This window comes from Cavia porcellus, unplaced genomic scaffold (assembly GCF_034190915.1).
Source record: "Cavia porcellus strain 051 isolate PalLab524CR breed Dunkin Hartley unplaced genomic scaffold, mCavPor4.1 scaffold_18, whole genome shotgun sequence".
In the NCBI taxonomy this organism is placed as follows: Eukaryota; Metazoa; Chordata; class Mammalia; order Rodentia; family Caviidae; genus Cavia; species Cavia porcellus.
In genome coordinates, this window is record NW_026947501.1 from 9,310,254 (window position 1) to 9,332,989 (window position 22,736).

At 36.8% G+C, this 22,736-nt stretch overlaps 1 protein-coding gene across 1 annotated transcript in view; it reads right to left on the bottom strand.

Annotated features, from left to right (window-relative positions):
- The window catches only part of Psme4 (proteasome activator subunit 4), a 103,936-nt gene that overhangs the window by 53,963 nt on the left and 27,237 nt on the right, over nucleotides 1-22,736 (bottom strand). Inside the window, exons 4-12 of the mRNA XM_003461931.5 lie at nucleotides 13,574-13,618; nucleotides 10,736-10,885; nucleotides 9,484-9,547; nucleotides 8,645-8,719; nucleotides 7,463-7,585; nucleotides 5,647-5,739; nucleotides 4,371-4,636; nucleotides 1,414-1,600; nucleotides 249-338 (exon numbers count right to left, since the gene is read on the bottom strand). Of these exons, the coding sequence (XP_003461979.2) occupies nucleotides 249-338; nucleotides 1,414-1,600; nucleotides 4,371-4,636; nucleotides 5,647-5,739; nucleotides 7,463-7,585; nucleotides 8,645-8,719; nucleotides 9,484-9,547; nucleotides 10,736-10,885; nucleotides 13,574-13,618 (1,093 nt within the window). The remainder of the gene's footprint in view (nucleotides 1-248; nucleotides 339-1,413; nucleotides 1,601-4,370; nucleotides 4,637-5,646; nucleotides 5,740-7,462; nucleotides 7,586-8,644; nucleotides 8,720-9,483; nucleotides 9,548-10,735; nucleotides 10,886-13,573; nucleotides 13,619-22,736) is intronic.

Consider the following 22,736-nt stretch of genomic DNA (forward strand, 5'->3'; position numbering starts at 1 on the left):
ACAATGGATAGGATACTGTAAGATCAAGATTGTATCATTTAGAACAATGTAATCTAGTATTTTTTAAGGAATAAAAGTAAGTAATGAATTAAAAAACACCTCCAGATGACATTTATACCATTTTTAATGAAACAATTTTACTTTACAGGATCTATCTACTATTGTTTTAAACTATCAAATACTACTACCAATATATAGTAAGAATTAAAACTTTCATTTAAACTTTTGTAACAAGAAAGTATCCTTACTTCAGTGAGATCGTTTTGTTCTTGTAATACAGATGAACAATCTACTAAAGGCACCAGAGTAGAAAATGTTGCTATAAACTGGAATGTGATCTGTGAGAATATACAATTTTAAACATGAATTATATATAAGTTGAAAACAATCTAAATTACCCAAATAAATTATGTTGAGGAAAATCTCATAATAATCTGTATGTTTTTCACTTAGAAATGAACACTTCAAGGTTTTGAAAATTAACTGTTACTTTAGTAATGAAATTTTTTTTTAAAACTCCAATGTGTTGTCAATGAGAAGTTACTCTGAAATAGGCATGGTGGCACACGCCTGTAATCTCAGAATTTGAGAACTGGGCCAGGAGGATTATTTGAGTTTCAGGCTAGCTTGGACTAGTAAGATTCTGTCCTAAAATGAAAACCAAGGGGGAAAAAAAACCTTGAGAAATCATTTATCTCCTACTGAACCATGTAACATTAACTTACGTAGGAAATGCTAACACAGATTCAGGATAGCAGGACAGAGGGAAAATGATTGAAGTAGTAAATTGGGAGATATGCCTAAGTAGCAGGTGACATTTTACATCATGTCGTTCTTCATCACACCTTATTGCCAAGAAAAACAGTAAATCTACAATGAGATATAAAACATTATAGAGCTGGGCATGGTGGCACACTCCTGAAATCTCAGCACTCGGGAGGCTGAGGCAGGTGGATCATTGCAAGTTTGAGACCAGCTAGGGCTATAAAGTGAGCCCAAGGCCAGCCTGAACCACACAGTAAGACTGTCTCAAAAAATGACAAACAAAGGCAACAAAAAACCAACATCATAGGATTAGGATCAGAGATCTAGCTCAGTGGTACAGTGCTTGCTTAGCACTTGTAAGGCCCTAGGTTCAATTATGGCACAACAACAAGATTATAACCTTTTACATGTGGATTATACATACATACACACATTTTAACTTACTACAAACAGATTACAACAGTTTACTTTTTAAACGGCATTCTACATATGAGTTGTAAACATATTAAGTTTAGGTATTTACATACTCCTACGTTATTATTAACAGATTTTATATTGAACTGTGTTCTAAAAGGTGTCTGAAAGAAATTTCAGATGTCCACTTACACAATTATAAGAAATACAGAAAAAAATCATCAATGTGCTCACCATGCATTTACTAAAGTCATTTGGATCCACCCCAGGCAACGCTCTCATCAACAGAGGTAGCATATGTGTTGGACCTTCAGGAAACCATCTGCCTCCTGATACCAAACTTCGGGCTACTCCAATTACACAGCTTAGAGTAGCCGTGAGCTGGTGAGGTTCCGTTAATGTCTCTAATGCTGGATATGTTCTACAGTTTGAAAACAGAATTTTACAATGTTAAATGTTAAGTACACTAAATCCATGTACTGTAGTTTGACTTAAAGGATAAAAACAGAAGAACTGGATGGGGATATAGCTCACCAGCACAAGTGCCTGCTCGGTAAGCAAAAGGTCCCTAAGTTTAAAAAAAAAAAAAGGCTTGCTAACAAAGTTAGCAGAATTACACAGGTAAAGTACAGAATGCTACATGTTTCTCCAATTCCCTATCTTATCACCCTCTCTTTTAAAAAACCCACAAGGAAAAAGAGCATACACTGGTAAATTTTGCTTTGTGTCTGTTTTTTTTCTTGTTTGTTTTATAGAGTCTTCTCTGTAATTCAGGGTAGTGTGAATTCTGTAGCCCAGGCTGGCCTTAAACCTGCAGCAATCCTCCTGCCTCTGCTTCCAAAGTGCTGGAATTACAGGTGTGTGCTACCAAACCTTTCTGTTTCAGTCATTTTAATCCCTATTAAACAAATCTAATGATTCAATAACTATCAGGATTCAGGAATAACAATTTACAAACATTCTCAAAACCAAACCAAAAATAAAAAAAAAATCTCCTTGTCTTTTTTAAGAAAACAAGCTGAAATTTATCCTATTTTATAATTTTTTAAATAAGACTTGTAGCTGGGCATGGCAGTGCACACCTGTGATCCCTGCACTTGGGAGGCTGAGGCAGAAATCAATGAGAGTTTGAGCCCTTGGCTACTCTGCGAGTTCAAGGTCAGCCTCAAATACAGTCTTTTTGAGACGGGTCTTACTAACTCAGGCCTCATGAGTGCAAGATTCTGCAGAGCCTGGGTTGCTTCTAGACCACCAGTTTTGTTAAACATAGCCAAAAGACATGCAATTAAAAATTGAAAATCATGAGAATATTTCTGATACCGGTCTGAATAAACTGTGGGGAATAAGACACTAATCTTTGATCATTTAATTAAGGGCAAAGAATATTTATTCTGACTTACTAATTTTATTTCTGAGATACTATTTTATAGATATGGTAATTTTAAATTCTACTTACTGAGAAAATATAAACAGTAAGAGAAGTTTTACCATATATTAAGTGACAAAAGGAAGGATTTTAAATGGGGTAAAAAATTATTTTAAAAAATGAAGAAAACATATCAGACTAAATATCTTTTGGAGATGAAAACTCTAAAAATTTCTTTTCTACATTTTTAATTCTTAAGGTTTCTTTTCATTTTAGACAGGGTCTTGCTATTTTATCTAGGCTGGCCTCGAATCCTTGGGCTCAAGGAATCCTTCTGCCTTAATCTTCTAAGTATCCAGGATTACAGGTGTGCACTATTGTGTCTAGCTACATTTTAAGTTTTCAAAAAAGCTTCAAAAAAGCTTTTACAGCCAGGTGTGGTAGTGCAAACCTGTAATACCAACACTCAGAGGCTGAGGCAGGAGGATCATTGTGAGTTTGAGACCAGCCTGGGCTACAAAGTGAGCACAAGGCCAGCCTGGCCTGCATAGCAAGACTCTGTCTCAAAGAGGGGGAAAAAAAAAAAAGCTTTGCTTTTATAAAAGGAAGAACATAAAATCTTACATCCCAGTCAAGCATACATCATTCAATATGTTGATATTGTTTTGTTCAAGAATAGAGGACTAAGGAAACACGATGTACACATATATACTTGTGATTATTTTTTTTTTGTCTTTTTTTTTTTTTTTTTTTTTTTTTTAATCGGTACCAAGGATCGAACTCACGACCGCCTGCTTGCAAGGCAGGTGCTTATGCCGCTGAGCTAAATCCCCAGCCCCTATACTTGTGATTATAAGCTTTGTTCTTTCTATAGAAATAATCAGCTAGAAAATTACAGAAATAAGACAAAATAAAAGGGAAGTTAAGAAAGATTTAATAATAATCCAAATTTCAAAATTTTACCTATGCAAACAGTTGAAGTCTCTCCTCCCCAAGGAACATGAAGCAACTGACTACTCACTGGCTTCTAGTACCCAACAGAGGCCAAGTAGCAAAGAACACTGGGCGGCAAAAAGGTGGGCAACCAACTTCTCCATCCCATTTCCTAATCAGGCTCCATATATTAGATAGGTGTCCTTCCCCCAAGTGAACAGGACGAAAGCTACCCTTTCTCAAGAGGCAGAAAACAGGCTGTGGTCTGGATTCTTTTACCAAGGACCTCGCACAAATGAAATTCAACTGTTAGATTCTTCTGGGTTCTAAAACTACTAACATTTTCCTTCTACTTTTGTCAATGACATTCAGAGAAAGTTTAAGATTTACATTCAGAAAGCAGCACAAGAAAGACAATGCAGAAAGCTGAAGTAATCTGGTCCTGAATACTCAAAAAACTGCCTGTCTCAGGGTTCCCTACCCTTTGCACACTGATTAGGCTGGTAGGGAACTATTTTAGATACTTTTTGAACATACAAAACAAAGTACAATGAAAGTTACACTGTAAAAACAGTACAGACTAAGATTATACAATATATAATTTTCTTCTGTGTTACCAATTCATCATCACATACTCATAAATCTTAGTTATATGCAAAAACTTGGATAATTACTATGTCCAAACAACCCGAAATCCTTGTTATACACTGCATTTTAACCATTTCTCTATAAATCAAATTCCCAATCAAATTGAAATGTCTTGCTTCTTCTCTAAAATCAGGCATCAACACTATGTAGAAGATACCACAAAGGAAAAAAAAAATGAAACAGAACAGAAGAGAGAACATATAAGAAGAACGACTTTCTACAAAACATGGAGAGCTGCACTTACCTTTCAAGTACAGGGGGTATTACTAACTCAGGCCTCATGAGTGCAAGATTTTGCAGAGCCTGGGCTGCTTCTAGACTACCAGTTTTGCTAAACATAGCCAAGAGGACAGGCTGAATAATGCACTGTACAAAGTCTGTGACATCTTGATCAGTAAGCTTATGACTATCAGGCACAGGAGTTAACCAAGAGGGCTTCTTGTGTCTTTCACGATGCAATCTTCTGACAACACTGTTTGGCAATCTCTGAAGGAGTTTCATTAACTTGTTCTGAGAATATAGAAACAGAAAGTTCTAGGTAGTTGAACTGTCCCACACCGATGCTCATGGCTCCTCTACTCAGTTAATTTTGGTTTGGGCACAGTGGCACATGCCTAAAATGCTACCATGTGGGAGGATGAGGCAGGAGGATATCGAGTTTGCTACATTAGACAATGCCTAGTTCAAGGCCAGCCTGGACTACAGAGCAATACTCTACTTCAAAAAACAGAAAATAAAATGATTTTTAAAAAACAACTCTAATACAAGGTCCTACATAGCACTAGACAGAAAGTTCTTACCAATTAATTATTGGTAACAATGCATGAACAGTTTCAAATTCCAGTTTTAAAAGGTTGTAGCACCGGGCTGGGGATTTAGCTCAGCAGCATAAGTGCTTGCTTCGCAAATGCGAGGTTCTGAGTTTCCCAGTACCACCCCCATGCCCCCCAAAAAAGCTTCTAGCACCATATAAATTTTGCATTACATGAAAATGACTTTAACTGACAACTAGAGGAACTGGTATCATAAAATTGAAGTCTATCCTATGTTTCTGTGTGACCTTTCTTCAAGACAGGGGTTCACCTTGTAGTTTAATCTGGCTTTGAGTCTACTACGTGGCCCAGACTGGACTTGAACTCTTGGCAATCTTTCAGCCTTGGCCTCCAGAATGCTGGAATCTATTTGTTGTTGTAGCATTAGGAACCAAACTCAGGACCTTGTGCTTGCCAGGCAGGTACTTGCTTCACTGAGCTACATCCCCAACCCCCAGAGTACTGAGATTACAGGAGTTCTATTAGTGTTCTATTGACAGACGCAAGCCTTTTGTCACCAGTCACCACAGCAGGATTGTCTTATTTCTACATGCCCTACGAACAGTAACTCAATTTAAACTAAATCACTTACATAAAGCTGTAACACTTATGATCCACTGCAAACGTTGCCACACATACACAAAGGCAATGGTTGAGCATGACCGTATTTCTGAATTTTCAAGGAAAGGACAAAACGAGTACACTCACCAGCCAGCGCCCGTTATTTGAAGGATGGTAAAATGATGTGATGCTGTTAAATAAACCACACAAATGTTTTTGCACTAGTTTACTTGGTCCACCCTGTCCAAATGAAAGAGTAAAAATGTCAGTTCCTACATTACACTGCAAAAATGAAGGAGTCAAGACACAAACCCATACATAAATCTCTAACGTGGTTTACCTTCATCCTGATGACAACTCAATTCTATCTTTCAGAGTCAAAAACAACTCTCAATAAACTTCACAAAAATCAACTTAAGTCACTCTATTAAAAATAAGAGCAACTTACATGAGTCAAATTATAAAATCAGGGGCCAGGGGTTTAGCTCAGTGGTGTAAGTGCCTGCCCCGCCAAGCATGAGGTTGTGAGCTCAATCCCCAGAACCAGGAAAGAAAATAAAATTAAATTAAAAAGGTATCTTTCAACAAAGAACAACAGAATTTTACTCTTCTGAAGTCAAATACTAAATCTATTGCTAAGATAATCACCTTAAAATAACCAAGAATGGAGCCAGGTGTGGTGGCACATGCCTGTATCCCAGCACTTAGGAGGCTAAGGCAGGTGGATCATCACCAAGTTAGGGGCTAGCCTGTACTACATGATAAAACCCTGTCTCAAAAAACAAAAGCAGGGATGGGGATTTAGCTCAGTGGTATAAGCACCTGTCTGGCAAAGCGTGAGGTCATGAGTTCGATCCCCGGTACCAAAAAAATCAAAAAACAAAAGCAACAAAAAACTTATTGTAACTAGCTACATTTTGACATAAAAGGATTTGGGGGGAGGGGGTACTGGGGATCAAACTCACAACCTCACACCTGCAAAGCAGGTGCTTATGCTGCTGAGCTAAATCCCCAGCAGGATTTTTCCTTTTTAATCTATTGGCAAAAACAAACACAAAAAAACTAAGCAACATAACCTGGGCAAAAACAAAAAAAGGCAAAAGGCTAGCTTTCATCTATGAAGTTGTTAACTATCCAATTCTATGGTCCACAAAAATGAATTTCAACTTACTGCCTATCTATGTTGGACAGTAAACATCTCAATTTTTTTGCTCTTATTGGATATTAGAAAAAAATCAGATTCCCCCTTCTATTTAAAAATGAAATTTGAATTTCTTGCTGTAAACATAAAAATCATGCCTTTTCCACAGAAATAACATCAAAAAGAATAATTCAAGGCAAAAACTAAGAAGCAATGTAAAATTAAGCCAAAAACTTAATACTGCAGACTTTTAATACTGTATTTAAAACATGACATCAAAGTATTTTTTCTTTCCTTCAATGATATGATGAATCAATCTTTCATACTCTTCCCTTCACCACAAAGATGACTGCTGAGAAGCACTGGGTTTGGTATAATACTTTATGGAGTTTCTAAGCATAGGCAAAACCCTGACTTCTAATTCTATCTTGGGAAAATTCCTTAATATATGAGTCCTATTTCTTGTCTGTACAAATTTAAAGTATTATTCTAACTTGTTCAGAATTACATTTAACCCTATTTTTACGTTTCTTGGTTAGTAAGATTTACTACAATCTGGATTCAATAAACATGATTGCACTATATTGGAAAATAAGAATTTTAACATGTGAGAGGCCCTGAGTTCAATCTCTGGCACCAAAGGAAGAAGCGAAGAAAACGAAAGAGGAGAGGACAGGGAGCCAGGGGAGGGTGGATGCAAAGAAAGAAAACTCCAAGCATCAAGTAACTGAGCTAGCCACTAAGATGGGCTTGAATTTTTATGCAGTTGAAGCAAAAACAAAGATGAGATATAAAACAAAACAAATATAATTTATTACAAACCATCATGGCGGTGACCCATATTACAGCATGCCCTATATCATAAGCATTTGTTAAAAATCTTGGAACTAATACTTGACTGCTTCCCACTGGGAGGTTCAGACTTCTCAAAATTCTTGTAAATATCTTATGAAAGAAGAAAAGAAAAATTTACTTTTAAGTGTCATATATTAGTATTTTAACATATGCTCATTTTATCATGGGAGAATTTAAGCAAAATTCTAATTGTTTAGTAACTTGCTTAATTCTTTAAAAACCACATATATGAAAATTATATATATATAAGAATTACAATTCAAACCATCTATAGTCAAAAACATAAAGAGGCAAAATACACATAATTGCATTTTTTGACCCTTTTTGCCTTGATAAACCCACACAAATGATTTTCCTACGTTCTTATTCCATGCAAAGGGTGCACAACAGGCAAAATGCAAATACTTTTTAGATTACTTTCCATCTCTATAATCATAATGTTGGTATTATTTTCCCCTAGCTACTGTAAAGTCAGTAACTGTATTTAGTGTAATTAAATTTATATTTTCTATTTATCATTACTGAGAGATCCCAATAAATTAAAAAGTGACCTCTTTGTCATAGTTTCTAACACCAACAGAGGAGTACAGGGCCAAGACACAGCTCAGGGGCAGAGCACTTGCCTGGCAAGCGCAAGGTCATGAGTTTGACTTTCAGCACCAAAAAAAAAAAAAAAAAACAAAAAAAAACCAAAATCCCAGGAGCACAGCACCAGCAAGCTCCATGAGTCATTCTACTGCATGTAAAATACCAGAGACAACTTAGCTGTATGTACTCTGGGAAAAACATAGTGTGTGGTATAAAAAGTGGATGTCACTCTAGGATAGCAATCAAATATATAAGTATTTCCTGAAAGGTAGGAATGTATGCCATCCTTAATAATACGATACTTATTACTTTTTAATTTACACACTCAGTTTATAGTTCACAGCCTGCAAGTATAAGAAAAAGAAATTCACCATACCTTGTATGTCCAGTTACCTTTTGAAAATAAGTGATCTGTTTCTATAAATTATTTATATATGCTTTTACTATTAAACAAAAAATTTTTGTGGCACTAAGCATTAGCATAAAAAAACATCATGATAAAAAGTTGATGTTGATCTCAGTGCTGTTGTATTATCAAGTACACGTGTTAAATTAAATTACCTTTGGTACATATGGGTCCCAGTCTATGTACCCTATGTTGTCTGTAGCCAACCGAGCAAAGAGATTTACTAGTTGCTGAAATTGAAAACAGAGAGAGAAATGTAACTAAATAGATATATTTAGTTTTTTGTTTGTTTTTAAAACAGCGTCTCACACTACACAATTCAGGTTTTTAGCTCATGGAGATTCTCCTGCCTCAGCCTTCCAAGTGCTAGGATTATAGGTATGTGCCATCACACCTTATATTTCAATGTCATGGTCATGCCCTTATCTCTTCGTTCTTTTCAGCAACCATTAGCACAACTTAATGTTAATATATATAATTTATGGCTTAGAATTTTAAGAATCTCCTAACTTAAATTTTTTTTTTTTAATTTTTTTGTGGTACCAGGAATTGAACTCACAACCTCGCACTTGTCAGGCAGGTACTTATGCCACTGAGCTAAATCTCTGGCCCATCCAAACTTAAATTTCGATTCATGTTAAAATTTTAAATAAACTACACCTGAAATGCTGCTAAAAATGAAGGTGACATCATTCAGAATGCAAAAATAAATAAATAATAAAATAAGGGAAGCTTTAAAAATTCAATAAATATGTAAAAAAGACATCTGCAGTGTCTTGCACTATGTAGTATCGGCACCAAATAAGAATCTTGTATTTCATCATTTCACAATGCAAGCCTGAATTCAGACACTAGTAAAACCAAAATACTGTTAGAAAACAGTAAATAAAATGGAAAAGAACTGACTGCAATCCTAAGTAACTGCAGTTAGTTATCAAATGACCTATTTATTTCCAAATTAAAAAAGATTGCAGAAAAAAATAGGTATACTCACCCCCTCCCATTGTGGGAGATTTTGCACTGAAACCCAAAGGCCAATTAATTCATCAAACCAAAGTCTGAAAAAGAAAAATGTTATGAATAGCAAGTGACTGTAGAAAAGTGGTTCAAAGTCCTTCGTACTTTTAAAATCTATTATTCTTACTGATAATATACAATCTAGAAAAAACAATACTGACAGTTACAAACTTAGTGGAATAAAAGTATTTCTTGTCTGAATATTCCGTTTCCAATTTATTTATGCTATAAAATGTGATCTAGTAAACATCCACCCCAGTCTGATGGCTGTTGAAAATCCCCGCCTCCTAAGTTTTATTGGTCTTGTTCTCTACTGTTTTGTCCAACTTTATAATATCTAATGAGATAGACAATTCTTTTTAAGGAAACAAGGGACAACATTGATAACCATTGTTGAGAAACTTGTACTCTGTTCTATACCATGTGCTATGTCTATCCTTGGTATTGACTGACAGCTTTGTTTTGCCATATTTGACTGTATTCTTCCCCCCCCCCAAAAAAAGTAATAAGCACTAAGGAGTAATAAAATCCAAAATGTGTAAATTTTGTTGTAAAAAAGAGAGGGGAAAAAAAAAAAAAAGAAAAAGAGCTCTAACGGATATAACAGCAAGTGTGTTTAGGGGTGTTAAATAGCTGACTATATCAATGTTTTTGGATCATTGAACACAGCTGTTTGCAGTCTCCCTGTTTGAATGTCCACCTTGTATTCTTTGATACTGTGATTTGAGGAACTATTTTCAAGATGATAATATGTAATCTACTAACAGGTGATTTCTTACTGTTATGTTTTTTTTGTTTGTTTGTTTTGTTTTTTTTGTTTTGTTTTGTTTTTTTGTAGTTCTGTATTACGTGTACCCTTACACTGCTTTGGTTTGTTTTGTGTTTTTCTCTTTTTCCTCTTAAATTAAAAAAAAAAAAAAAAAAAAAAAAAAATCCCCGCCTGCCCGTGCGTCCCCCGGCTTTCCCTCATCATGGATGATCCCGTCACTACATGCCTTCACCCTGCCCCTTGTTCTCATGCCTGAAGCCTTCATTCTTACTCAGCCTGTTACACAGCCATTATTAGCCATGTCTATAAACTCAGCTTCACTGTTACAGCCTTCACACACTTTATGAGTAATAAATAAATTAGCAAAAAATGGTTTCAAACACTTCTTGCTTTACTAGTTCTCATCATCTCTGTATTTCCCGCTAAATTCTAGCATTTGTTAAGATGCGTATCTACTTACTTAAAACCTTTATGATGAAGTTCTGGAGGAAGGGAGGTAGGAAGAAATATTTCAAAATAAGTGATGGCCTTTTGCATTGTTACATCAAAAGGGCACATTAAAGGCCGCCATTCTTCTAACATTTCTGCTGTTGCATCTGCTGGAAAGTATCTAATAAAAAAAAGAAGCTTTTCATTTCTGATAATTGAGTAAAAGTTCTATGACACCAATATAAGGCTGACAATAAAGGAGAAAGAAGGAAGCAAAAGCTTAACTCAAATCGTAGGACCCTAACATGCAGGAGACCTTTGGTTTAAAATTGCCGGGCCACAAGGTAGGTGTTTGTAAAATATATCACACATTACAAATGTCTGGTCTGTCTACAGTATACACCCACTTTTACAAAAATAAAATAAATATAACATACAATAGCAATGCCTGTATAATACCAGCTCTCAGTAGGCTGTGACAGCAGAATTCCAAGTTTATTGGTGGTCTAGACTACTTAACAAGGCCCTGACTAAAAACTATACAAAAACCCACTTACACTTGGGATAAAGTCAGTTTTCTTGCCTAAGGGACTTTAAAATATGCTCTGAGATTGACAAAACTAAGATAAAATACAAATTCACTTAAATCACTTACAAAGTTAAATATACTGGTTGTTTGTGCTTCCTCATTACTATGTAGTAGAAACTGGAGAAAAAAAAAGAAAGGAAAACTCCAGCGAGCCAGCCAGCCAGCCAGGCACAGTGGCACATGCCTGCAGTCCCAGGTACTCAAAGAGGCTGAGGCAGCCAGACTGTAGAAGCACTGGACTATAGACCAGTACTATACCACTTGCCTAGTATGTGCAAGGCCCCTGGGTTCCATCTCCAGTACCACCAAAAAAAAAAAAAAAAAAAATCCATTCTCTACAGGAAATGGAAAGTAAGTGCAAGTGACGGATGGAGAGAGCTTGAGCCCAGGAACCTCTGGGCACCACCTACCCTCCCTGGACCACAGAGTCTGCACACCAGACAGGACTAGACCAGATGACCTGGTCCTAGAAGATCTAACATTCTGCAACCCTGTATATAACCAGGAGTGTCCCTGGGGTAGAGTTACAAAGTTAAAATCTGAAGTGTGAACATACTCACAAAATAAAGGTAAGTGAAGAAGCTGAAGAAGACATGTGTGTTCTTCCTAAATACATGTAAAATAGGGAACAGCATCTGAGAAATGTAGACTCTTTTCAAGTGAGGAAACCCTTTCAAATCTAATTATAGGTTTGGTTTTTATGACATCTTATTAACCTTATTTTTAAAAGAGCTGTGTTAATTTAAATCACAATTCACTGTTCTTTTATGTGAAAAATAAATTTATATTTCTAGTAACATTTCCATTGATCCATTTCCTTGTGTAGAAGTTAAAAATAATGAAATGGAAAAAAACAATTAAGATATATACAGGTACAGATTTCCTATGATGAATATGATCATTGTGTATGACAAATATATACTAATCAAAAGTAAATTTTTTAAAAATTTCTTAAAGTTGGAAGCTGGGCATAGGCAGCATGTGTCTATAACACCAACACTCAGGAGGCTGAGGCAGAAGGATTGCTGCCAGTTTGAGGCCAGCCTAGGCTAAACAGGTGAATTCAAGGCCAGCCTGGACTACACAGCCAGACTGTTTCAAACAAATAAACACCATAAAAATTAAAAAAGTAAAAAATAATCAACAGCATAAGTGACTGCCTGGCAAGTCCTGAGTTCGACTCCTGGAACCAGAAAGAAATATTTAAAAATAAGCAAACACCAGTATATTTTGTTATTCTTTCAAGAATTTCATACATTAAAATTTCTCTTCCTAATTTTTCCAAATCAACTGTTAGCCAAGTAGCTCCCCTGCAAAAACTTGGGAGTTCCATGAATTACTGAAGAGTCCAGAAAGCTCCTGATGATAATCAAGTTTCCAGTGAGCACACACAAGCCAAGTTTAACTGCTTAGCACAAGACAATCACTGTGAGCCTCTTATTAGGAAACGCCTCGTATCTTGGAAACACATTTACCCAAGACTAAACAGTAGAACAGGTCAGTAATTAAGTCTCTGATTTATTAAACACCATACTGAATAAAACTCATTACAAATATGACAAAAAAGGGCTTTCCATTGAAAAGGATTCACTATAGCCACAGCAATTAAATAGTCTTACACAAGCCTAAAACAAGAACAAAAAAACAAAAAATAATTCAAATATCTCAAATCAGACTTCAATGAAATTCTATCTATACTGGAGCCTGAACTTAAAGTACTTGCACTGAAAAACACTCGCAGCTTTCTTTTTACTTTTTATTTTGAGGCAGGGTCTCACTAAGTCACCTAGGTTGAGCTCAAATTTGTAATCCTCCTGCCTCACCACACCAATATGGTGGGATTACAGGCATGCACCAATATGCCTGACTCATATTCATTTTTAATAACAAGAGTATGGAATATACAGTTAAATATTCTAATTAAAAAGAACACAGCAGGAAAAACGGACTTCTTTCTGTGAAATTCTTCACATTTAATGTAATCTACAATGATCTGAATAACCAATACAATGCAATGATCTGAGTAACCAATAATACTCCAGGAAAATCTTTCAAATGAAAATGTTTATATGTAAATTATCATGTTTTTATTTTATGAGTGGCTTAAAATTTTCAAAATTTATAAACAAGACATGAAAATTCAGTTCAAGAGCTAGGAATGAAATGTCAGTGACTAACATGACAATGTTGGAAAATGTTTCTTTAATTTTCACTTGAAGGGGTAACAGAGAGAAGGGCCACAGAAACAACAAAGGATTTATAAAATGAGAAACTACTTACGGTCGGCAGCTTTTCACGAGTGTTTTGAGAACATTTTCTACAGAACTGGAGGGGAGAAAGGCCATTTCATAAATTAGTCTATGATATTTTACAAGTACATCTAGTTCTATTAATATATCTAGGATATGTTTCTACATTCAGGTATCTGTTTACACATAACTATTTGTTCTCTTTCAAGCAGATGAAACTACAAAGTCTAAGAACCTGAACTCCTCAGCCTACTTCTCCTCTGTCCTCATTACACTCACTCTCTGCTATGAGCAAAGGGAAGAAAACAGTAACTGGCAAAAGGACAAATTATTTTTGATCTTCACAAAGTAGGCAGCAAGAACCACAAAGTCAAAGGCAAACAAACAAAACAAAAGGGCATTAAATGATTATGAGCTGAAATTTTTAAATAAATCATGGCTAGTTACAATATAAATCCTCAAATCTCAAAAATGGGGCAGGGCTGATTTTCAGGCAGAATTTGCAGAAACTTTCTCATAAAGCTTCTTGAAATTCGTAAATTCAGAGGTCTATTGAACTTCTCTGAAAGCTTAAGAACTAAACTAAAAAAGTTTCAAGGATAATCTGAAGCAAACCCAGCACAAGTAATCAATATATACCAAGAGAAAAAACTGTAATTTTGTTATTTGGGAATAGATGGAATCATCTTTAATTAAAACTTTCAGAGACAAATTACCTGAACAAGACTATAGGCTGTAATTTATGAGAAAATTTCTAAGTTTAGGAAAAAACCGATCAGAGGCTAGAGCTAACTTGAAGTATTATTATTATTATTATTATTACTTTGAGTCAGGGTCTCACCATGTAGCCCAAGCTGGCCTTGAAATACCTGAGATCCTCCTGCCTTAGCATCTCGAGTGCTGGCATTAGAGCATGTACTGCTATGGCCAGAGATACAGTATTTTTTTTTTTCTGAGTAAAGTTTTTTTTTTTCCTCCCCTCTCCCTAAAAAAGCTAAGCAAATTCAGAAACAGTTTAGGGGACATCTAAGTTTGCCCAGAAAAAAAGGAAACTCCATCTATATCTAAAGCATCATGAAGATCATGGCTGGCATTTTTGCTTTAAATATTTTCAAAGTGCTTATAACAGGGTGTCTGGTCATTCATTTACATATCTATTCTTATCTATTACATATTCAATATATATTTTTTATTTTTTTGTCTTTTTGAGCAGTTTGGGCTTGCCTTGAACTCACTTTGTAGCCCATGCTGGCCTCAAACTCACAGCAATCCTCCTGCCTCAGCCTCTGAGTGCTGGGATCATAGGTATGCACCACCATGCCCAGCTTTCCACACACATTTTCTAACAAGGAAACAACACAGACCCTGGGTCGTTGACAGGTGCGGGGTAGTACTGGGGATTGAATCCAGGACTGAGCTGCATTCCCATTCCTTTTAAAATGTTTTGAGACAGGTCTTGCTAAATAGCTTGCAAGCCTCCTGCCTCAGCTTTCCAGAATTCAGAAATTACAGGCCTGCACCACCACACCCAGTTATGGGTCTCCATTTCGTTTGAAGAATTATTTAGTAACAAATTACAGAATTAACAGACAAGTTTTAAAGAGTCATCCAGTTTTAAACTAAGCAAGGGTTCTATTTAAATGCAGATTAAGAAGATTATTCTAAAGTAGTAAACTATCTTTCTGAAGAAATAGAAGATTTTACTATTTCTTAATAGTATTTCCTAGTTTCTGTTCATGTTAACTTTAATTTCACCAGTTCTATGAAATCTTGAGAGATAATGCTACACAAAATCCTATTTCTACTGACTTTCCTGTACCACATACTTTCATATTGTCAAAAATGATTCTAGGAAGCAAGTTATAAAACATTACATAACTACATGTTTTCTCTAGTTTCCTTCACTCTTTTCAAATACAGAGGTTAACTGTGACACTTGATAGTGCCACTTCACTTATGACAAGGACTAGAGTATGTAGAAATGTGACCAGTTCATATAAAAACGCAATTTCAACCCCTTCTTTTACATGTACCATGGATTTATGTTCTTTATCCACAACAGGGTACAATCTCTCTAACCTGTGATATCTGTGTAGTGACCTTTTGTGATTCTTGTAATCTCTCAAGATGAAAGGAACAATGTTTCTGTTTAAAAATAAAATGAAAGGTTAAGGCTAGATGTTACTAGGCCATATTTCACTAATTTCTTTTTTTCTTTTTTGGTGTGTCTTTTGAGACAGGGTGTCACTATACAGTTCAGGCTAGCTTTGAGCTTGGGCTGATCCTCCTCTGCCTCAGCCTCAAGAGTGCTAAGGTATACCACCATATCCAGCTTATATTTCTAATTTTTAGAGGGAATGAATAATCAATATATACCATGCAATCATTAGAAATTTATAACATTAAAAGTGATAGCTGGCTGAGTGAGGTGATGCACACCTGTAATCCCAACACTTGGGAGGCTCAGGCAGGAAAATCACTGAATTTGAGGCCATCTTTGGCTACATAGTGAGTTTAAGGTCAACCTGAACCACATAGTAAGACCCTATCTCAAAAAAAAAAAAAAAAAGTGGTAACTATCAAAATACTTCTTAAAAGTTTTTAAACAAAGGATCTACCAAGTACTAAAGTTTGGATGGATTTTCTCATACCCCACTTCCCCTTAGAAATGTCACATTAAGTTGAAAAAGAGTTGAAAAAGAATAGTAAAGTATACAGTGGTTCAGATTGGCATTACACAGATCTGAATGAGCACCAATTCCGCTTACTTCTTCGTAGTGCAATGTTATAGCTCAATTTTTCATCAGGGTGAGCAATAATACCTACCTCTTATAAAGCTGTTACAAAAAACAAATAGGATAACAAGTAGAAAGTTATTAAGTGGCTCAGAACTAAGCACAATAAATGGTAACAATTATTTGTTCATACTTAGGCAAAGTAAACTGCATTTTCAACTTACAAGATAATTCAAATTTTTGTGATCTTTTTGCTTTTACACTGATTCTGTTGCATTAGTAGCTTTTATGACTTAGGAAACCGTATCAAAATAGCAAGCTCCTCTTAATTGCCACTTTACCGGGTGACTTTTCCCAGCTCTTATGTTCTTGGTCCAGTTTGAATCAATGACTTTTCCTCTCTGTTCCTTATGTTGACACTAATAAAGTAAATGCCATTTATGTAGCCAATAAACCTGAAGAAAGGCACCATAGCCTGATGGAGTGGACACACGTAAACTCGGGAGCCCGCACCTCCAGTCTCCTTGGTTTTATGTAAGCAACAGGATGATATTGTCACTGCTAACCCACATAAATGTTCAGAAAACATTGACAAACTGAGAACAGTCTGAGCTGACAACAACCTGGACTGCGCATAGCTGGAATACTTGTAGGTTCACTTGAGCTTCAATTTGTTTTAGAACAATCATATTTGCTTTTTTGTAAATGACCTTGGATCCTGTAACAACGCACATTACTTACTTGCTATAATCTACTCATAATTTAATGGTGACTGCTTATACAATATTCTTTTTTTATTAAGGATGTGCCAAATACTTCACGTGGAAGTCAATTTTTCTTTCTCTAAATCTAAATAAATCCATTATCAGTCAAAATAATTTCCATCTGCTACCAATATCTCTCAAAATCTAATATTGTCTAGTTAAATAAGCAAGTAGTCATCTTTCATCACCACTGCATTCAAAATTATGGTTAAGATAATTTCTCCAAAAAGCTACAGTTGGAAGTGGTGTCACATGCCTACGAATTGGGAGGCAGAGGCAGGAGGATCTCAGGATTACAAGTTCAAGGCTAGTCTAGACAGTAGTGTGTACCAAAATTAAAAAATAAAAAGGGCTAAAGTTATAGCTCAGTAATTCAGTATAACCATGGACTGAATCCCAACTACTGTGAAAAATATTTAAAACGGGGTAGGAGGGTAAAATAAAGGGCAACACTTTCACCACTGATACAGAACTAGCAAACTATCTCAAAATAAAAACAGGATGGGGATGCACCGTAGTGCAAAGGCCTTGGGTTCAACTTTCAGGGTGCTCCTCTCCAAAAACATTCTCTATGGCAAATGTTAAGCTTTAAAAATCATTACTGCTTGTCAAAAGAGAATGTACAACTGCTTTAAATAATGACAAATTTGGTCTGGCATGGTGGAACACCCCTATAATCCCAGCAGTCAGAGGCAGAGGCAGGATCACTGTAAGCTTGAGGCCAGTTGGGACTACAAAGCAACATCTTGTCTCCAAAAAACAATTCTCAGTATAATAAACACACACACACACACACACACACACACACACACACAGAAACTTTATCAATCTGAACTATTTTCAATTGCTTTAAAAGTCAGTTTTAAAAGCTTCTATCTTGGGGCTGGGGATTTAGCTCAGCGGCATAAGCGTCTGTCTTGCAAGTAGGCAGTCATGAGTTCGATCCCCGGTACCGATAAAAAAGGAAAAAGACAAAAAAAAAAAGAAGAAGAAGAAAAAGATTAGAAAAGCTTCTATCTTGTAAGTTGAAAAAGCTCCTAGCACAGCAACTATAGTAGAAACACTCAAAATCATCAACAAAAAAGAACTTTATACTTTATTCTCTCTTTTTTTTTTTTTTTTTTTTTTTTTTGAGACAGGGCCTTACTATGTAGTTAAGGATAGCTTTGCACTACGTATCTCAAACTGGCCTTGAATGTGTGGCAATATTCCTGCCTCAGCCTCCCAGGTTACTGGGCCTGCAGGAACACACCACCACATCTTGGTCTTATTCTCTATTTCTAAGTAAATCTATTTTTAAAAGCAAAGAGAACGTTGCCTAAATACTGTACTAAAATAATTGAATGGCCAGGGATATAGCTCAGTGGCACAGTGCCTGCCCAGAACAACAACAACAACAAAAGTAAATATTGAAAATACAATATTGATGATGTTTATTAAAGTCCTCAAAGAAACGAATCATGACCAAGCAAGCAGCTCACTTCCCTGGTAAGCAGCTGTGGTGTGGCAGGCTGCAGCTGCCCCCGGGGGAGAACCACCAGTGTCTCTTGCAATCCACACCATGTTGGAACTTAGGACGCTGGGAAACCAAGCAAGCAGCCTGCTTCCCTGTTAAGCAATAGTGCGCCTACAGGTGCATGGGCTGAGAGTCAAATATCCCACTTACCCTGCCCCTCTTTAGCAAATGGGAACCAGAGATCTGAGCATCTCTTGGGAGGTTGACCATACGCAATATAGCAAATAAGGGGGATTTCCTTCTACCATCTTTTTGGAGGCAAATATTTTTACTACTGTTTTGCTTTATTCTGGTTAATGGTACTGTTCTATTCAATATTTTGTTTTGTTAAGTTCTATAATGTTTTGTACTTCATTTTATTTTGCTATACAAGACTGAAAGAACAACTATTGTGAAGATAATGAGATATACTATGGTACCTATTACTGCTATCCTGGTAGCCTGCTGTGAAGTTCTGTAACAATTTCACTGCACTGTCTCAATTGGCTTTGTTGTCTTGTTCTGTTGTATTTTACTACCTTCAAAAAAAAAAAAAAAAAAAAAAAAAAAAAAACCGAAGCACTTCTTACCAATTAAATTTTGTAGCCAATAATCACGATGAGTTACTGGCAGTAAGACATGCTCAGAAATGGAATGTGTACCAAGGAACTCAAAGTAAAGGTCATTTCCATGTGCTGAGCAGGGCAGCTGGAAACAAAACCTTGTATCTTAAACACAGGAATACCAATTCCAATAGCCCAAGGAGAAGAAGATGGTTAGGATAAGGAGGTCTTCAGAACAAGATCCATATAAAGCCAATTGCCCAAAAATTGACCAATGATAAAGTACCCAGGAAACACCGGCTACAAAGACCACTCACAGTGGGCTGGGGCTATAGCTCAGTGACACAGAACATGCCTGGAAAGCATGAAGTCTTGAGTTTAGTTGTCAGCACCAAAAAAAGAAAAAGAAAAAGAGGAGGAGAAGGGGGAGACTCGTAAGAACATGGTCTTGGAGACAGACCACGATGGAGTAGTAGTAAGGAGCAGAGACAGCCTCTCTGACAGTCTAGACACTGGAATCCAGCATCATGAGGAGGAAAGTGGGTTAGCTGGACCCAGAAAATCTTAAGTGCCCAGGGAGAGAGTGAAGAAAGAAACTCCAACGAAGGAGTAAGTAGCTAGCAGCACCTTCTCTCTGAGATGGGACTCACTGCACGAGGAATGGTTCAAACCTGCGGACTGAATGATGGTGACAAGCTGGCAACCCTGGGGGCCTCTGCAGAGAGACAGGGCAGTGGAGGGCAGCAGCAGATGGGCAGGACTACACAAGCTGGCAGGGAGTGCAGGGGCCTTAGTCCTCCGGCGAGACAGCAATGAGCCAGGAGCAATCTTGGAGATGGGCTGGATAAGCACAGAACCCAGAACCGTTGCTAGCTCCATACAGCAGCTCCCAGCTGGCCTCAGACCTGCAGAAACTGCTTAGACAGCAGTAAGCCCAATGAGTCCGCTCTCAGGGCTGCCCTGCTGAGATTATCCACTAACCCTCTACTGTTAGTTTGCTGGGAGAGACCTGCTGAGATCAGGATTTTTTTTCAAGCTGCCTACTACTGAAACCAGAGACCCCTGGAAGTGGACTGTTTTCTTTCTTTCTTCCTTTTCTTTACGTTTTTCTTCTCTTTCCCATTGTTTCATTTAGGTTTTGTACAAGCACAAACATGTTTCCCAGCTTCTTTGTAGGTGTGGTTCTGTTCTGTTCTTTTTATTCTCCCAGCTCTCTTTTTCTTTAGTCCTCTGCATCAATTTCCCCAAGTTGGTGGGATCCCGCATTGTCCTCCAACCTTGCCTCTAATCTCTTCCTCTTTTCATCTTCTCTATTTTAATATAATTTTCTGGTTTGTTTTAGAATCTGTAATGTAATCACAAATCTAGTTCATGTGGCAAACATGGAAAATTAAAGATTACTTCAGTTTGTCATTTTCTAGGCTGCGTTTTGATGTTACTGGTAACACTCCAGTCAAAACTGACACAATTTTTCTAAACAACTGTTGGTCCTGTTATTCCATGACTGAGACTGACTGAGGGGAACAGAAAACACTGTGGAAAGAACTAAAGACTGGGCCAAACAAGCAACAACATCTCACCTCCAACAACTGGAGGTAGTATCTTCCAACAGATTCAAACTCAAAAACCAACTACACCTGGAAGACACCTCAGAGAAGTAGCCATCATCTAGGGAACCTAAATTCTAGCAAGAAAGCAACCCATCATAGGCAATCTACAAGCATTACCTTCAAGAAATACACTAAAGGGAGAGAGAGAGAGAGAGAGAGAGAGAGAGAGAGAGAGAGAGAAAGAGAAAGAGAGAGAGAGAGAGAGAGAGAGATGAGAAGACACTTAAGCACAGTGCAGCTCCAGACATCCAGGCCACCCACGGCAAATCCAGGGGCAACGATGTGGGCCAGTCCAAAAGCCTCCCAGCCTGGCCTCTGTGAAATGGTAACAACAAGGCAACTGAATGAGGCTCTGCAAAAATGAAGTCAGAACTAATCTCTCAGTTAAAGATCATACTTAGTGTCGCTCAAGATGATACAGACAAAATAACAAACAAGCATAAGAAAATTATAGGAGCTCAGCACAGGAAAGAAATAGAATCCATAAAGCAGACTCAAGCAGAGATCCAGGAAAATAAAAAGTCCACTGAAAGAATTCAAAGTAGATTGGGCCAGTGTGAGGACAGGATCTCAGATACTGAAGGCAGTTAGCAACCAGGGAAAGAAAGAATTCTCCAACATAGCAAGGGATCATGAGAAACCAATACAGCAGCTGTGAGATGAGACAAAGAGTACCTGAAGTTTGACTGGCGTCAATGAACAAACAAGAAGGAAATACCACAAACGACATTAAAAAACGTTCACAGACGTCATGGCGGAAAACTTTTCCAGTAGAGAAAAACAATTTGACATACAATAAACAAGGCATACCGAACTACAATTTGCAACGATCAGAAAAAAAAAATCTACAGCCAGGCATATCATAGTCAAGATTCCAGCAATTCAACCCAAGAATAGAATCCTAAAAGCTGTTAGGGAAAAATTGTTTTTCTTTTTTTTTCCTCTATATAAAGGAAAGCCCATCAGAATCACAGCTGACTTCTCAGTACAAACTCTCAAGTCAAGAAGGGCTTGGAGTAGAATAATCCAAGTTCTAGAGCAAAACAACTTTCAGCTCACATTCATGTATCCCACAAAACTATTTTTCAAAATTGATGGAGAAATAAGATACTTCTGTGACAAAGAACATCTGAGGAAATTTATGATCACCAAATCTGTACTCCAAAATGTTCTGAAAGATATTCTAGAAAGAGATACTAAGGACTACAGCTCCATGAACCCCAACAGAAGGAATCCACCAGGGAAGGCAAACAATTAGAGGAAAGGAAAGGGGGGGGGGGGAAGCCAACAACAGGAAAATAATATGACAAGGAGAAGTCAATACATATCAGTTTTTTTGTTTTGTTTTGTTTTTGTCTTTTTCCTTTTTATCGGTACCGGGGATCGAACTCACGACTGCCTGCTTGCAAGGCAAGCTCTTATGCCACTGAGCTGAATCCCCAGCCCCTACATATCAGTTTTAATCATCAATGTTAATCGCCTCAATTCACCAAACAAAAGACACAGACTGGTGGAATGGATCAAGAATCAAGATTCAACAATGTACAAGAAACACATTTAATTCAAAAAGAAATTTATAGGTTGAAAATCAAAGAATGGAAAACAATCATGCCTGAGACAGAAGCCAAGACAAAGCAGGGCAGCTATTCTATTTGCAGACAAAGTGAATTTCAAGCCAAGATTGATGAAGAAAGATAAGTCATTACATTCTCAATAAGAGAACAATCCAAAAGGAAGCGATAACAATCATAAATACATATGCAACAAATACCAGTGTACCTAACTATAAAACAAATACTAAAAATAAATAACAACAGACATGAAAAATCAAATAAGCCCTAATATGATTGCACTGGGATATCTCAATACTCCACTGTCACAAAAAGATAGATCAACTAGAAAAAAATCAGTATTAGGACTAAATCAAACTTTTCAATAAATAGACTTAATGGGTATGTATCGAGTGTTCTATTCCACGTCATCAGAACACGCATTCTTCTGAGCTACACATGGGATGCTCTCCAAAA